General features: G+C 39.6%; 2 protein-coding genes across 5 annotated transcripts in view; one reads left to right on the top strand and one right to left on the bottom strand.

The window, feature by feature from the left end:
- Nucleotides 1–17,925, bottom strand: part of Hs6st (heparan sulfate 6-O-sulfotransferase) — an 89,935-nt gene that overhangs the window by 46,024 nt on the left and 25,986 nt on the right. The gene's annotated exons all lie outside the window — the stretch shown is intronic.
- Nucleotides 1,153–17,925, top strand: part of LOC108056851 (phospholipid-transporting ATPase ABCA3) — an 82,893-nt gene continuing 66,120 nt past the window's right edge. The window contains exons 1-10 of one of the 4 annotated variants that reach the window (XM_070216104.1): nucleotides 1,153–1,488; nucleotides 1,558–2,011; nucleotides 2,194–3,952; nucleotides 7,250–8,593; nucleotides 8,652–8,852; nucleotides 8,907–9,195; nucleotides 9,246–9,881; nucleotides 10,097–10,162; nucleotides 10,230–10,696; nucleotides 10,764–11,207. In XM_070216104.1, the coding sequence (XP_070072205.1) occupies nucleotides 1,253–1,488; nucleotides 1,558–2,011; nucleotides 2,194–3,952; nucleotides 7,250–8,593; nucleotides 8,652–8,852; nucleotides 8,907–9,195; nucleotides 9,246–9,881; nucleotides 10,097–10,162; nucleotides 10,230–10,662 (5,418 nt within the window). In that variant the 5' untranslated portion in view covers nucleotides 1,153–1,252 and the 3' untranslated portion in view covers nucleotides 10,663–10,696; nucleotides 10,764–11,207. Of the gene's footprint in view, nucleotides 1,489–1,540; nucleotides 2,012–2,193; nucleotides 3,953–7,249; nucleotides 8,594–8,651; nucleotides 8,853–8,906; nucleotides 9,196–9,245; nucleotides 9,882–10,017; nucleotides 10,067–10,096; nucleotides 10,163–10,229; nucleotides 10,697–10,763; nucleotides 11,208–17,925 lie in introns of those variants that run through there. The other 3 variants (XM_070216105.1, XM_070216106.1, XM_070216107.1) reach the window with 3 other exon arrangements.

The following is a 17,925-nucleotide window of genomic DNA, read 5'->3' as shown; positions in this document are numbered from 1 at the left end:
CGAATTTTTCCTCATTTCATGGCTTCACCTATACACAGGTTAGGCAGCAATACCACTTCGGCACCACATTTAATGGTCATTGAAGGTAATAAAACTACCCGACTAATACACCTAGCCAGCCATGGAAGTACTTTTTATTTAGTTTTCAAATTAATTGAATTGAGGTTGGCAAAAAAAACATGGTTTAAAAGTGCAGAACAAAAAGCAATCCGAAAATTAGTTTCGCTGGCAATGTTCATACCATTTAAATCCAGCAATAAAAGAAATTAATGTAGTTGAACTAAATGTAATTATATTTAATTGAGCTTGAATTTATAAATAAGCTTTTCCAAAGAAAATTTAAAAAATTGTCTGATTTTTGGTCTAGTCTGTTACCGACAAAATATAAATATTAAACTTAGAAAAATTATTAGTTAGTTTAACATAAAATATTTAAATAAAACGTGATATATTTCTACATAAAACTGGCTGTAATGCATGGATTTAAACCATGCTTGCATAACCGTGGAACTATATGCTAGTCTTGGCATACTCCTTATAATCGCTAACTACCAAAAGGAAAATATTTTTGCATATTATGAGCCTAGTCCCTTGCGGTTTTGGTTAAATGGCAACAATAAACTCAAGCCAAAAACACATAAAAGATACTTAAGTTCCCAGGACAATTTATTCATTCGTTTTCATGGGCAAATAAGTGAGTGGATTTCGTTTTGATGTTGGGTAAACGTAGTCGAATCCCAAAACTCGGATGGCAATAAAAATGAAACTATGCGTTAATTGCAATTCCCAATTGACCACAAAACGAGAACGAGCCACGGAATTTGCAACATAAACTGGGGACTGTGGCCTTTGACAAACGATCGTGGGCGTGTGGCAATGTGTGGTTCGTGGCATAAAGTAGCTAATTACCGTTAGTTATGTTGCCACCCACAAAATTCCGCAATTAATGTGTCTCCCTTTTTGCGGAAAAAGAGAGTGGTGTGTGCGTGTGTCGTGTGGTTAAAGCGCACAAAAATATTCGTCCTGTGGAAACGAAAATTTTGCAGAGAGCGTAGAAAAGTATGCTACATTTCTTTACTGTACCCAGAAAATGTAATTTTAATCTAAAAGGACTCGAAACTATAAAAGGCTTCTTCCGATATCTCGTCTGGCAAGCCAGCCTCAATAAGTCAAAATAAATAAACAAATGATATACTAAATATTTTCAAAATCAAAAAAATACACTAAACACGGTCGATGCAGCGGCTGTGGAATGCAAAGGCATTTGGGATCGAGACGTAACTTGACGTTTTGTCAAAAGTATCGGTTGCTACTATGGAAGGACATAAAACTACAGCTCGGAAATCGCGTAGAATTGGCTCTGATCATTTTACTTAGTGCCCTAATGCCCTTGTTGATTGCCATTGGCACAAGGATTGCGAAGTCAATGTTTCCAGGCGATATAGTAATGGAAAAAGCCTCCGGTCCGAAAAGTGTCAACATGAGTTAGTAAGTAAATAATTTTTATCAGCAATCTTAAGTTTAGTTCGACTTTAAATAGTTTTTATTATGTTTTAGTTTTGAGGATATCTATTTTACACCTCTCAATGGGATAGTTGATACAATTATTTCTGATCTTGCACGGGCCATCAACTGCAAAAGTACCGAAGGTTTTACCACTCTGCGTGAAATGCAAGTGCATATGTTTCAAAACAAAAAAGCAGTGGGAGTTGCGTTCCCCAATGACTGGTATACTATAATTAACTATCCGGACAGCCTAAATTTTACAATATACACACCGGCATATATCAAAAGAAGAAATTTTAAATATTTCGAATCAGGCTTTCTATTGATCCAAGAACAGGTGTCACGGATATTCATTGACTCTAAGAGTAGAACCAATTTAACAAAGGTCCAGATGAATCATTTTCCCTACCCCAGATATGTGCCAAATCATTATGCGGAGTCAGCAAAAATCATGACCTACTTGATGTTGGTATCTTTTTTCTTTCCCTGTATTACAATAGCCAAGGTACGATTAGCTTTCTTAGTAGAGCTTGAAAAATATCGATAATTATCGAAAAGTTTCAAACGCTTGATAAATATATATATATTTATATCGAAAAGTATCGAAATGTCGATTTTTTCAAGTTCTATTACTGAGAACTCAAGTTCTTAATTTTTCTGTTTTTTATTTTTGATAACTTTCCAAAGAACATCGTTGCCGAAAAGGAGCGTCAGCAAAAGGCTATTTTGAATACAATGGGATTTAAGAACAGTATTCATTGGTTGGCCTGGTATACGAAATCGATGGTACTTCTAGTGCTATGCCTGTTAATTATGATACTTATGTTTGCCATTGGAGCGGTTTATAAATTCAGCAACCTTATTTGCCTCATCCTGGTACTTCTTGTATACATCCATTCTCTGGTATTTTTCGCCTTCTTCGTAAGCTCATTTTGCACGAAAAGCTTTCCGGCCGTTTTGACCACACTTTTGCTCTACGCGGCCACAGGGATTCCTTTTGCGATTGTCGGAACGGAAAAATCGAGTCTTGCTTCCCAGGTGGCTGCCTCTTTTGGCTTAAACTCTGCCCTGTTCTACATTTTGGACTCCGTGGCCACAATGGAACTGCAGTCGGTGGGCATTCAGTGGTACACTATGGCCAAAACAGCGTCGTATGGCCATAAGCTGAGCATTGTGGCTTACATGATGATAATGTTTGCCATCAGTTGGATCGAACTGATCATCTGTTTGTATATCGAGGAGGTGCGACCCGGCGAGTTTGGAGTGCCCAAATCATGGTACTATCCATGCCAAAAGCAATATTGGTGTCCACGGCGATTTGTACGCTCCGTTTTCTACGACGAACCGCTTCTGCCCATCTCAAGGCCGTCGTCCAATGGGAGTTTCCCTTTTTCAAGTCCATCGAAATCATTCTGGGGAAATACCAGTTCACACAGACAAATTGAAAATCAGAAGGTACCGACAAGCCTTCAAACTGGCGTCGATATTAAAAATCTCTCGAAGAAATTCGGACATCGCGAGGTAGTAAAGAATTTATCCTTCAAAATGTACGAGAATGAGATCACCGCTCTGCTGGGGCACAAAGGTGCTGGGAAGACGACCACAATACTGATGCTCTGCGGTATGTTGCCACCCACTAATGGAACGGCATTTATCAATGGCTATGACATTACGTCGGATCCGAAATTAGCGAAATCTAGTTTGGGCATCTGTCCGCAACACAGTGTGTTATTCAGAGGACTGAGCGTTAAGGATCACATCTACTTCTTTAGTCGCGTGAAGGGTTACTCGAAAATAGAGGCCACGATAGAATCGAATTTGTACGTGAGCAAACTAGACTTGGTCAGCCACCGGAAGCGCGATGCCCTAAAGCTATCCGGCAGCAGTCAGCGGCGATTGTCCCTGGCATGCGCCCTCTGTGGCGGCTCCAAGGTCATTCTCTGCGACGAGCCCGCATCCGGTTTGGATCCGCGCGGACGCCACGATCTTTTTCGACTGTTACAGAAGGAAAAGCGCGGTCGCACCGTCCTGCTGACCACCCATCTCATGGAGGAGGGCGAGATCCTTGGCGATCGCATCGCCATCATGAGCGATGGACAGCTAAGGTGCTTTGGCACCCTGGCATTCCTGAAGCAGTCGCATAGCACCTGCTACACACTCTCCTGCGTGATGGGCTCCATTGTCAGGGTGGACATGCTGACCGAAATGATAAATCGCTATATGCACACAGTCACACCGGTAATCCGTGGTTTGGATGTCATGTACAAGCTGCCTCGGAGCAGGAGCGACAAATTCTCGGATATGTTTCGACAACTGGAGAACAATAAGAAGATCTTCGATGTCATCAGCTTTGGCTTGAGCGATTCGGTTCTGGATGAGATTTTCTTGAATCTGGAAGCGAACCAAGAGATACGCTCCAGAGGCGGTGCTGATCCAGGCGATAATGGTAAGATTATTGCATTAATTTTTTAATCGTTATCAAAAAACGTACACGATTTGGTAAATTTAAAGTTAAAGTGGGAATTTCGAAATTCGAACTGGCCTGTTCATTACATTTCGAGCATATCGAAACGAAATGCCCGCATATAAAATCGACCATTGTTTCATATCACGTTTTTTGTTGTGTTTTGCTTAAGCTAACTTCTTTGTTTATTATACCCTTGTAGAGGGTATTATAATTTCACTCAGATGTTTGCAACGCAGTGAAGGAGACGTTTCTGACCACATAAAGTATATATATTCTTGATCAGCACCAATAGCCGAGTCTATCTAGCCATGTCCGTCTGTCCGACTGTCTGTCTGTCCGTCTGTCTGTCTGTCCGTCTGTCCGTTTCTATGCGAACTAGTCTCTCAGTTTTAAAGCTATCGCGATGAAACTTTCCCGAAAGTCTTCTTTCTATTGCAGGTAGTACATATGTCGGAGAGAGCCGGATCGGACCACTATATCTTAAGGCTCCCATAGGAATATTCAAACAAATATAAGAAAATTCATTGTAACTTTGTAGGAAGTAGGCGTTTTGATCCTTGACTACTTAAAAACCAAATTTAAATAAATAGGAACGCTGAATCTGGAATCCCCGGAACTGCACCGAGTGAGCATTCTTTTATCTACAAGGGAATATAAGCTTCGTCTGGCCGTAGGTAGCTTCCTTTCTTGTTATATATTTATTTTTCAGCACCCAGTTTCAGCACCTAATCACTGCACAGTTTCATCACCTACTTACTGCCTACTTTCAGCACCTAATCACTGCCTACTTTCAGCACCTAATCACTGCCTACTTTCAGCACCTAATCACTGCCCAGTTTCAGCACCTAATCACTGCCCAGTTTCAGCACCCAATCACTGCCTTCTTTCAGCACCTAATCACTGCCTACTTTCAGCACCTAATCACTGCATACTTTCAGCACCTAATCACTGCCTACTTTCAGCACCTAATCACTGCCTACTTTCAGCACCTAATCACTGCCTTCTTTCAGCACCTTATCACTGCCTACTTTCAGCACCTAATCACTGCCCAGTTTCAGCACCTAACCACTGCCTACTTTCAGCACCAAATCACTGCCTACTTTCAGCACCTAATCACTGCCTACTTTCAGCACCTAATCACTGCATACTTTTAGCACCTAATCACTGCATACTTTCAGCACCTAATCACTGCCTACTTTCAGCACCTAATCACTGCCTACTTTCAGCACCTAATCACTGCATACTTTCAGCACCTAATCACTGCATACTTTCAGCACCTAATCACTGCATACTTTCAGCACCTAATCACTGCATACTTTCAGCACCTAATCACTGCCTACTTTCAGCACCTAATCACTGCCTACTTTCAGCACCTAATCACTGCCCAGTTTCAGCACCTAATCACTGCCTACTTTCAGCACCTAATCACTGCCCAATTTCAGCACCTAATCACTGCATACTTTCAGCACCTAATCACTGCATACTTTCAGCACCTAATCACTGCCTACTTTCAGCACCTAATCACTGCCCAGTTTCAGCACCTAATCACTGCCTTCTTTCAGCACCTAATCACTGCCTACTTTCAGCACCTAATCACTGCCTACTTTCAGCACCTAATCACTGCCCAGTTTCAGCACATAATCACTGCCTACTTTCAGCACCTAATCACTGCCTTCTTTCAGCACCTAATCACTGCCTACTTTCAGCACCTAATCACTGCATACTTTCAGCACCTAATCACTGCCTACTTTCAGCACCTAATCACTGCCCAGTTTTAGCACCTAATCACTGCCTTCTTTCAGCACCTAATCACTGCCTACTTTCAGCACCTAATCACTGCCCAGTTTCAGCACCTAATCACTGCCTACTTTCAGCACCTAATCACTGCATACTTTCAGCACCTAATCACTGCCCAGTTTGAGCACCTAATCACTGCCTACTTTCAGCACCTAATCAATGCATACTTTCAGCACCTAATCACTGCCTACTTTCAGCACATAATCACTACCTACTTTCAGCACCTAATCACTGCCTACTTTCAGCACCTAATCACTGCCTACTTTCAGCACCTAATCACTGCATACTTTCAGCACCTAATCACTGCCTACTTTCAGCACCTAATCACTGCATACTTTCAGCACCTAATCACTGCATACTTTCAGCACCTAATCACTGCCTACTTTCAGCACCTAATCACTGCATACTTTCAGCACCTAATCACTGCCCAGTTTGAGCACCTAATCACTGCCTACTTTCAGCACCTAATCACTGCATACTTTCAGCACCTAATCACTGCCTTCTTTCAGCACCTAATCACTGCCCAGTTTCAGCACCTAATCACTGCCTTCTTTCAGCACCTAATCACTGCATAATTTCAGCACCTAATCACTGCCTACTTTCAGCACCTAATCACTGCCTACTTTCAGCACCTAATCACTGCATACTTTCAGCACCTAATCACTGCATACTTTCAGCACCTAATCACTGCCTACTTTCAGCACCTAATCACTGCCTACTTTCAGCACCTAATCACTGCATACTTTCAGCACCTAATCACTGCCTACTTTCAGCACCTAATCACTGCCTTCTTTCAGCACCTAATCACTGCCCAGTTTCAGCACCTAATCACTGCCTTCTTTCAGCACCTAATCACTGCCTTCTTTCAGCACCTAATCACTGCCCAGTTTCAGCACCTAATCACTGCCTTCTTTCAGCACCTAATCACTGCCCAGTTTCAGCACCTAATCACTGCCCAGTTTCAGCACCTAATCACTGCCCAGTTTCAGCACCTAATCACTGCCTACTTTCAACACCTAATCACTGCATACTTTCAGCACCTAATCACTGCCTTCTTTCAGCACCTAATCACTGCCTACTTTCAGCACCTAATCACTGCCTTCTTTCAGCACCTAATCACTGCCTACTTTCAGCACCTAATCACTGCATACTTTCAGCACCTAATCACTGCCTACTTTCAGCACCAAATCACTGCCTACTTTCAGCACCTAATCACTGCCCAGTTTCAGCAGGATCGGACCACTATATCTTAAGGCTCCCATAGGAAAATTCATTGTAACTTTGTAGGAAGTAGGCGCTTTGATTTAAAATTTAAATAAATAGAAACGCTGAATCTGGAATCCCTGGAACTGCACCGAGTGAGCATTCTTTTATCTACAAGGGTATATAAGCTTCGGCTGGCCGAAGGTAGCTTCCTTTCTTGTTTTTAAATTGTCTTGATATATTGATAAGGAAATGTTGTGTTTTTTTACCTTCCAGACAAAGTAGATTTTGGAACCCAAACTAGTTTATCGACCCTAAGAGGAAGGGCACCTCAAGAGCCAGAGCAAATGCCAGAACCGATTATAAAAAGTCAAGATACAAAACCGAAAAAGAAGCAAAAACCAGAACCGGAAAAGAAGCCAGAGCCGGAAAAGCAGAAAGAGTCCAGAATGCCGAAACCAATCGAAAACTTAAGGGTAATGCCCAGAAGGAAAGCGACCTGTATGAGCCGATGGCGGGCAATGATGATAAAGAAGGCCCACTACACAGCCTTTCATGTTTACATATTTCTTATAATCCTGATCATACCACTCATACATTTTCTCTTAGTCATTGCAACCGGCGAAAAAGACAGACCCGTACCAATAATACCCACAGTGTTCCCATTGTCATTGGACTATTATAACTATGATGACATGATCATCTTGCTTGAAGTTAATAAAAATTTATATAAGAACGAAGAGGTACAGATACCCTATGAACACTCGGTCAAAGAAGCTGCAACGGTTCAAAAAGTATCATCGGTTTTTTCGTACGTATTCGAGGCACCTCCATTGAGACGCCGCGATATTAGGCGTAAATATATTTGTGGAGCCTCTTTCAATGAATCCTCGATTATCACCGCTTGGTTTAATAGTGATGCCTTCGAGCACTCCGCACCCATTGCCATGAATATGATATATAATACTTTGGGAAAGGCAGCGATGGGACACAGTTTCAGCATTTCTGTATCCAGAGGTCAAATCGAAGATTTCGTTGTGAGAGATAAGACAAAGCACAGGTCAAAACGGCAGAATGATCCTGATTATGAAGACTATTCAGACTTTGAAACACAAGAAAATGATGGTTTTATCGCTGGTAAAAGTACAACAGATAATCCTCATCCTGAGGACGATTTACGACCCCCTGCTTATAAACCGGACTTAATTCCTCAGATGCCAATTTCAGAGTCTTTATTAGTATTATTTAAGGAAAGGGATAAAATGTATCTATTCTTTCGTGCGATTATCATGATAACAGCATATCTCGCATTAGCCCTAAGCATTTTTACGGTGTTTGTAACGGAGGATCGTCAAAATCAAGTAAAATTGGTACGAGAAAGTCAAGGATTGAAGCGATCCGACTTTTGGTTAACCCATTTCGTTTGGGATCTACTAATTTATACTATATTTATGATGGCCCTCAGTCTTGCCCTATACAAAGTAGCAATGTGGTACAATGTTCTAATAATTCTTCTACTTATTGGTTTTGCCTGCCTGCCATTCGTCTACCTATGTAGTTTGCTTTTCAAAAAGCCATGTACTGCGTTTAGTATGAACTTCACGATTTTAGTGATTACGGGTAAGTAAATACGAATAAATAAATACTCTTACTAATATTATTTCTACTCTTTGACTAGGTGGATTATTATTCTGCGTTCTCTTATTGACGAGATCCGATAGCTTAAGGGCTACATTTTTAATTTTCCCTATGTACGTGGGTGCTTTTGGCCTATTTAAATGTCTTTCAAGGCGTGAATATTGCGAACGTGAAATACTTCCACCGATCGATGATCTTGAATGCAGTTTTGGAAGCTGTAATGTATTTTGCGCGTGCAAACGTAAGGCCCTAAAATTCGAAGTCTCCATTTAAATATAAGGCTTTTTCCCCTTAGCGGAAAATAATTGGATTGAGGTTTGGTTACTGATGGTTCATGGCCTTGTCTGGTTTTTCCTCATTTGGATTTCCTCCCTGGGACATGTTATCATTAGTAAATTTACATCTACCCAGTCAAACAGAGATTGGAACTATTTCGACAAAGACAACAGGGTGCTGGACGAGGAAAAGAGAGTGGCTCAAATCCCCAACTACGAACTTGAGGAATATGCCATAATTGTTGACCAGGTCAAAAAGAATTATTGTCGCACCAAAGCAGTTAAATGTGTGTCGTTCGCGATTAAACCGTAGGTATTGCAATAATTTAAGTATTTAATTTCTTAAGCAACTTTAACAGTGGCGAGGTTTTCGGCCTATTGGGTTCCCACGAATCGGGAAAGTCTTCGATTTATCGGATGATCGTGGGTGAGACCCGTATATCAGCTGGCAACATCTATGTGAAAGGCAATAGCTTGCGCGAACGCCGTAATGCTGCCAAAAAGGAAATTGGGTACTGTCCGCAGTCCGATACTCTCCACGGCTTCCTGACCGGTCGGCAAACCCTGAAGATCTATTGCCTACTCATGGGAGTGCCGAAGAATGAAATAAAAATGGTAACCGAACAGTTGGCCATCGATTATGGTTTCAGTAACCAACTGGACGAGAAAATTAGTACTTATAGTGGCGGAACTAAAAGAAAACTTAATGTGGCTATAGCTGTCAATAGCGGAAATGTCATTTGTCTGGATGAGGCCAATAGTGGAATCGATCCGATGACCCGCCACTTTTTGTGTCACAAGATTGAGAGCGTAAGCAAGAGTGGCAGGGCGGTACTTTTGACTACCAACAGCATGGAGGCGGTGAATGCCACGTGTTCGAGGGTTGGCTTCTTGGTCGCCGGCGAGATGAGCTGCATCGGGACAATGCAGCAAGTGCGATCTGAAGTTTCCAATATCAATGTTATAAAAATTAAGGTCAATACTAAGCAGGAAGAGTGAGTAAATTAGTTATTATATTATTTAATATAATAGGGTTTGTAAAATAATCGATAGCACCATCGATACTATCGATTGCTTTAAAATTTAAGAAATCATGCCTTTTCTTCCCTCAATTTAGTCCATTTTTATTAGTATCGATACTATCGATGGTTGCCAATATCGATAGATAAAACTATCGACGATTTTAAACTCCAATGATATTTACTTACAGACAAAAAAAAGTAATGCGTAAATTCAAAGCTGAAATGGCGAAAGTTTTTCCAATGGCAAAACTACAGTAAGCTATAATTCTTAATATTCTTCAGGGCAATTATAATTCAACGAAAAAATTTGTTTATTTTAAGGGAAAAACTTGAAAATTATCTTAGATATCACATACAAAAGAATGCTATACCTTTGTCCAACCTGTTTTACCAAATGGAACTGAAACGGACCGAAGGAAAGATTGAAGACTACTCCATAACTCAGGCTTCTCTGAAAGAAATTTATATGGAACTAAATGACGAAGATTTTTCGGTGCTCGTAGACTTAGACTCAGACTCAGAATCATCTGAAGTTAGTCACGAGGATGAAGCTACATCTACGATTAATAAAAAGCAAAGTTCAAGGAGTATTTTAGATAAGGATAAATTTAAAGTAAAGGATCAGAAGAAAAAATCAAAAGGGAATAAAAAGAAAGGAAAGGATATTCAGAAAAGACCAGCAACTTCCTCTTCAAGTACTGATAGCGATGAACCAGTTTCAGATAATAGTAAAAAGCCCAGGAAATGGTTCTAAACTTACGATGTGAAACATACCACTAAGGAATTTTGTAAGTCTTTATACTTTTTTAAAAGAACAAGAAATATTTATATTATATCACACCTCGACTTTCATAGCCCTGAGACAAAAAGTCTGGGAGCGGAGCAGTCGGCCGTATTTGTATTCATTAAGGAATTTCCGCAAGTTTTTCCCCATTTCTTTTGCCTTCATCCTTTGGTCCTGCACTTTGACTTTTTGGTGTGCCTGGCTGCGTTCCGAGGGCAATGGTTGATTAAAATGTCAAATGCCTTGCATATTTTAAATGCCTTCGCGTCAACCCCAGAGGAAAATTCAACTGAAAATTGAAGCTCAAGCTGAAAACCACCAAGGACCGTACAACGGGGCAATTAAGGATGAGAAGGCCTCATCTAAAAAACCAAGGACGAGTCCCACAATAACAGTTGCGCCCGTTTATGTGTCAGATGTTTAAAAATTACACATCTGGATATAATTTGTAAATATTGTAAATTTGTAAAAATTCGTAGAGATATTTAATAATTTTAAAATTCGCCATGACAGTTTTCAAAGCAATGATGTTTTAACTTGGGGGAACCCCTATCCAAAGAATAAGCTGTGGGGAAAATCTTTTTTATGAGATTTTACTATTGTACCCTCTATTTTTTCCATTAACTGTACTTTACATTTTCCATGAGTTAAAGTAGAAAAGCCTTAGGTTATTACCTGAAACGAGAATAGAGAGCATAGAAAATATATCAGATTAGTTCCATTGAAGCAGTGCATAGTAAAATAGTTTAAACAACAAACTTAAATTAAAGTCCAACTTTTTGGCGAGAACTTTGAAAAATGGCAACCGAAAGTCGAAAGTTTCCCGCTTATCAAGTGTTGGGCAAGTTAGCGTTTGCCGGAGCGAAAAACAAATTGTTGCTGGCCTGCAAGCAATGGTGCTTAAGATAAAGCCGGGCAGCCAGCGACAACGATGGCAAATACTAATTTTACAAGGAAACGCGGAAACGGAAAATGCCCAACTACGCAAGGCAAAGTAGCACGAGTTCGTTCGCAAAACTTTCTCCAAAACAAAATGAGAATGGGGAAAATCAAAAACAGAAAACAAAAAAAAACTGAAAATGGTCGAGAAAAAGCAACAAAAGCGAAAGCAAAAATTAGTCGAGCGCAAAATCAAGGCGCTGACTCTTCGGTGCGGCGTAATGTTGATATATTAACTTGTTACCATCTCGCTTTTGGACGGTAAGCAAGGAGGAGTTTTGAAGTAAAGAATTAATTGCAGTCAACTTAAAGAAGCCAAGAAGTTGTTTAAAACCGTATTCCTAAAGCTTTAAGAAATTTTTATAGAAAGCTTTACTTTTTTAGTTCTTAACCTAATTATGAGTTACTTGTTTAAATGGTATTTTATAGAACTTTAGTATTAATTATAATTTATTACAAAAAACAAAATGTAAGAATAATGAAAATGAATGCTTTAAAAGTTACAAAGGATTCTTTTATTTTATTTATTTCAATACAAATAAATTATCGTTTCCAACACCTCTTTTAGACCCTATAAATCCCGTAATCTCGCACTACATTATAAAGGTGTCATAAGTCATAAGAATGATTGGTTTACAGGGGTATTCCAAGCAGCGTACAGCAGATTTTGAAATCTTTTCTTTTTTTCTGCTACCTCCAAGAACTTGAAGTAACTTTTTTGTTTTTGACGGGATAAAATAATAAATCACAGAAAATATATGCGCTCGACGCTTTTTCGTTCGTTTTACTTTGTTTTTGCCCTAATGTTCTTTGGGTATGTGTGTGCCGGAAACACGTCAGCATGTTATGGCACCGGAAGCTGATATGCTTGGGAGCAGGAGGAGTTGCCCAGCCAGGTTGCATGTAATGAGGCACTGATTGGTGCCTGAGAAATTGCTGCTTGCAGTTCGCTGTGCTGATTATTTTGCGCCATTTTCGTACGCTTGGGCTCTCCCACTTGGAAGCTAAATCAAACAAGTTGACACTTGCCACGCCCTGCTTTTTAGCACGGGCGCATGCATAACTTTTGCCACTTTATGTGGATGTGGCACTGGCGTCAAGAACTTAACCTGCATCCTGTTGCAGTTGGCAGGCAAAATGTCGCAGACCGACCAGACGACGCACTCCCCCTCCTGCCTTTTTGGCCCATTATGCATTGTGACACTAGTTTTTTCCCCCACTCTTTTTTTTTTGTTTCCATGTTGCTTGGGAATTTTCGCAGCTCTGTTTCTCAAGTGGCAAGCGGAGCTGTCTTTCCTTTCTCACGACTGCTGCCTCCTGCACTTTGCATAACTTTGTTGCATACTTTCGAGCGTGTTTCGTCCCCGGATCATGTTGCACAGTCTCCCGATGGAGCAGTTTCCCTATTCGGTCCTGTTCTGCTGCCACATTATGTATTATAAATGCATAAACATTATGCCTGACGTTTACTTAATGCTCGCATAACTCGGGAGCTGGAAAAACTTTTCAATAATTACTGGGAGAAACATCACAGAGCAAAAACCACCTAAACAGTTGTGGCTTAAGTAGGCGGAAAAGTTTGAAATGTCGGTTTTTTTTTTTAATTATGAATGCAGTTTATAATAAAATCGTTTAATAAGGGTTAAGCTTAATATTTTTTGTTTCAATATAAAAAGTATTTTTTAATTTAGAAAAAAGAAAGCAAGGTAAATTAAATTAGTTAAAATATATAATTTAATATTTCTTTATTAACCAAAATATACCATGAAATTAAAAGGCAAATAATTTCCAAGAGATTAACAAATAACTCACAAAATACGCATTAAAAGGCCCTCCCATAAATACAAATATAAATACAAAAGATAATAAAAAGTCTAAGTCCTTTTGCATGGCGCGAGGGCGAAAGGATTCCATTGTTGGTATTTATTCCATTAAAGCAGCTTTGCAAAAACACTCAAAAGTATTATAATTTTCAATTCCTGGCAGTTCCATACATAGCTCCTCCACCACCAACGTCCTCTTATATGATGAGCAACAACGAGAAGTCAACAACGCAGGGTCTTATCCTCCACCATCCTTTAGCGCCTATGTATATATAAGCAAATATCTCGCCCCGGCTTTTAAGCCCGTCAAAGCTGCTGCAATTACCTTGTTAATACGCATAAAAATGCGGTAACAAGCGAGACAGAAGCGACTGGATACCACTTTGAGCCCAGCTAGCTGGGGAATCCCCTATGAGGCAGCAGCTTTGCCGTCAGCGACAAAACACAATCAGATTAAAAAACAATGCAAAAAGAGCCAAGTTTTCTTTTTCATTTGCCGTAACGCACAGCAGTTTTAATCCGCTTTTAATTGCCTGAAATCCAATTGGCGACCTACATAGCAACCTGGTTCAAAGTTGCTCTTAGCCAGCTTTCAGCTTTCCTCAGTTCTCTTTCCAATCCCAATCCCAAGCCCGTACACCCACAATCCGTAACCCGTAAAATGGACAAGCAATTAGTAGAGTAAAAAAAGCGGAGAAACTAGTTTGTTAAACTCGGGATGGGACGGGGTCAAATAAAAACTTTTATTTCAGCAGTTCATGGAGGTGGCAAATTCCAAAAGTAGGCAACAAAAAGTGTTTCACTTAACCGCCAATGATGAAATTGCCCTGGCCACAAAATGTTTTATTAAATTTGCTAATTTACTTAATTAATTCAACGATTGGCAGTTAGCCAAGTTGCATTTTAAATTGGATTGTGTGGGATTGTTTCTCTGCACAAGAATCCTTTCGAGTAAACACTTTTAATTGTATTGGACAGCAGATTTCTGACAATATAAAAGAAATGTGACAGAAATGGACAGCGAAAACCGCAATATTATTATGGCCAAAGTGTACAAATTTCCGTCACAAGAAAACACAATTTCAACCTCAAGTTTCGGTTTTTTTTTCTTTTCGTTGTCAGTTGGCTTTTGTTGACTCTTCTGCCTGCCTGCACTTGACGTTATTCACAGCTGGCTAGCGCCTGTAATTGTCCTGACTTCAGCCGACTGGATTCAACCTGGTTTTGCTGTCATATTTTGTTCCACAGCCAGCTGCCAAAACCACTATATTCTAATTGTTATTGCGTTTTGACAGGTACCCCAGGAAGTTCTTCCCTTTTTCACTCTGTCACGCAAAAGAGGCAATAAATAAGTCAGATGTTTCACATCAACTTCTTAAAATTTAATTCAATTTCCATCGAATTTGTGAAATCTGTTAATATATTAGAACAGGGATGCTCAAAATTGGCTTATGACAGTCAATACGACACAAAGAAGAATCAACGTGTGCCCAATGCAAAATAGGCGTGTAACCGCAGGCATGCTTTATAACTTTACAGAAACAAATTTGACCCGCGTGCTAATGGGGTGAACTTTTAAGTTACTCTCTTCTCATATTCCTAAGATCTAAGAACCTTCACCTAATTCACCTTCACTACGTAGACACTATTTAAAGTCATTTATAATTTGCGATCCTGGGCAATGCCAACTAACCCGTACAAATTTATTTTGGTCTAGTCTATGGTCGTCGTCCGGCAAGCGAATGAAGATAATAAATTCTCGCACTAAAACCTGAGCGACATTCAACAAAATAATTACCAGCATATTTCGAATGTCTCACGGGGTGCACCGAGCCACAATTTATCATTTCGCTCCAGCTGTGGGCGAAACTAGTGGGTGGTAGATGTGGAGAACAGGAGCTCATTTCATAACTCAAAAGCCTCGAGAGTCATTTATAAGGCTGGAAGGCAAAAAGTTGTTTTTTTTTCTTGGCTTGCCGCCTGCCGGAGGAATGGGAAACTTTGACTTGAACTTGTTATTTAACACTTTTCAGGAGAGGCGAACTGACAACTGGGCGTGGTCATAGCTGTTAAAATACATATATATGCGATATATATAATAGAATAGAAGTGCACATACAAGAGGAGGAGATGGAGGAGGTGGAAAAGGATAGATGGTCCAACATGCACGGACACTTGAGACAGTCCGGACTCCGGAGTACTCGACGGGATATTCCGTTTGAAGTGCGAATAGTTTAGGCATTCGTATTCGCATTCGTGAGTGTGTGTGTTGTTCAGTGTCAGTGTTCTCAGTTAAGCATGGCAAACACGTATTTAGTAATTAATTACACTTGTGTCTGAGAGTTAGACAGTGAGAAGGAGGGGTGAAAAGACCACGACTTCTAGACTCTCGGTTTGACATGTGATTATGCGCTTTTAGCATCTGTTTGCAAATTGGTACTACCATGCACATGTGCTGTCAGTTGTCATCTGTGCATTTTGGGATTCACCAATCATTTGAAATGGCAGTCGGTAGTGAACCGGTTAAACTTTACGCATCAACTGTGTTTTAATTGAAATCACTTAAAAAGGTGTCTAAAAGTATGCAGTAAAGAAACAAACGAACAGCGGTATTTAATATTTTATTGCTTTCTTTTAGACAACTTAAAAATTAATTTAAAAACTATTAATATTACAGACAAATAAATTAAATAAAAATGTTAATTTAAATCTTTTAAGCAATTTAACATTTCAAATGGTTTTTAAAACCTTTTTTGTAGGGTCCCACTCGATCTAAAGCTCATTAAAGTTTTTCTAGCTAAATTGTTCAAGCTAAAACCGTTTGCAAGATTGCAACCATTTTTTGTTGTACGAAGAATTCTAAAATGTTGCCTTACAAAGTAGGCAACATAAAGTCTGCACAGAAACTTTTCCAGTTTGGAAAACTTTAAAGAATGCAGCACAGGTACTTTCACCTCCCTTCTATCCCTCATTACGCTCCACTTGCTCCCTTCTTTTGGCGCACATAAATTGGCAAGAAAAAAGCACGATAAATTCTTTCTGCTTAGCGAATTTTTAGCTTAAAGCGTTTTCACATGATTTGGCGGGGAACCCCAAAAAAACCAAGGTAAAAGAGGAAAAGAGGCACTCTCTTGCTTGCTTTTTGGCTGCTGCTATTTTCCCCCGCCATTATTAAACTTTCCGCTCGATGTTTTCTTTTATTTTTTTTAATGCGCCTTGTTACATCTGTCAGCTGCACACCTGCCTTGGTGTAACATGAACACATGCATATTATATGGATAAAAGTCTGAAGTTAATAAAATCCCCCCTTTAACGGAAAAGCAAACGAAACTTTTTAAGCCTCTCATAATTGGGTTAAACACTGCCGGTGGAATAATTTAACTCTTGTTTTTCTTAATTTAAAGTCTAATTTGATCTGCTTTAAGACTGACTTTGATGTCCTTTTAAACTTAGTTTGCCCTTGTCTTACACACAAAAAAATTTGCTTGGTAAAATTGACCAACAAAGATAGTTACGTAACTATTAAAATAGTTACGTGTATTTTGTTTTTGCTTTGGGTTTGTGTCTTTGCTAATTGTGTGTATTTTGTTGTTGTGAAATGACTATTTACTTAGTAGAATTGACAATTTTGCTGGTTGGGGCCTGTTTGACAATTATTACAGTTGATTTTACCAAGTTTTTTTTTTGTGTGTATGTAAACCAATATTCCTATTGAAGACTTTCCTTTTCTGGCTCAATTTTAATTGAATAAAACATGAAATTGTGCTTCTCCCTCACAGCTTACGGAAATTGTGCAATTAACTTGATTGAAATTGTAATTACAATTAGCATAAAACTTTCTTATGATTCTTGTTTGACTTGTTTGGAAATTTGGTAAAGGCTTGACAACATTTCGCTTTTACAACAATTTTATTTCTTGGCAATTATAGTCGCTTTTATGATTTTATAATTATTTGTAGGCAAATGAATTTAAGGGGATATATTTCAGATGTTTTGCTTGAACTTGAGTTGGATTTTCTTTAATTAGAATGATCGATCTGAACCTGATAGAGGGGGAATCTGTTTAAAAACTCTGGTTGTCTCCACTTTGGACTTATTTTGACATCAGCTTAAGTTACTGTTCCTTGAATTCTTGCAACGTGGTTGCAGATGTGACCGCAGCAGATTTGCTTGCACCGAAAACTTTTGCGCCACGACAACAAGTGCAAAGTATGAGACGTGCCCACAATGCAGCAGCAGTAACAAACAAAAGGCAGCAAACAACCACCGTCCATTCACATCCACCGGCAATCACAACCCTTCGGGGGACAAGAACAAAAGGAAAGCTTTTCCCAAAACATAAATAACTGAACGGACACCCACCGCCGCATTTGGCAAAGGGCAATAAGAAAGGAGAGAGGGTTGAGGTATTGAGGCCTTGAATCGTTCTCGGTCGCGTGGCCTTATTGGCTCATTAGTAAATGAACTGTAA

Source organism: Drosophila takahashii, chromosome 3R (assembly GCF_030179915.1).
Source record: "Drosophila takahashii strain IR98-3 E-12201 chromosome 3R, DtakHiC1v2, whole genome shotgun sequence".
In the NCBI taxonomy this organism is placed as follows: Eukaryota; Metazoa; Arthropoda; class Insecta; order Diptera; family Drosophilidae; genus Drosophila; species Drosophila takahashii.
Note: the sequence above shows the minus strand (reverse complement) of the source record. Positions and strands in the feature narration are given on the sequence as shown.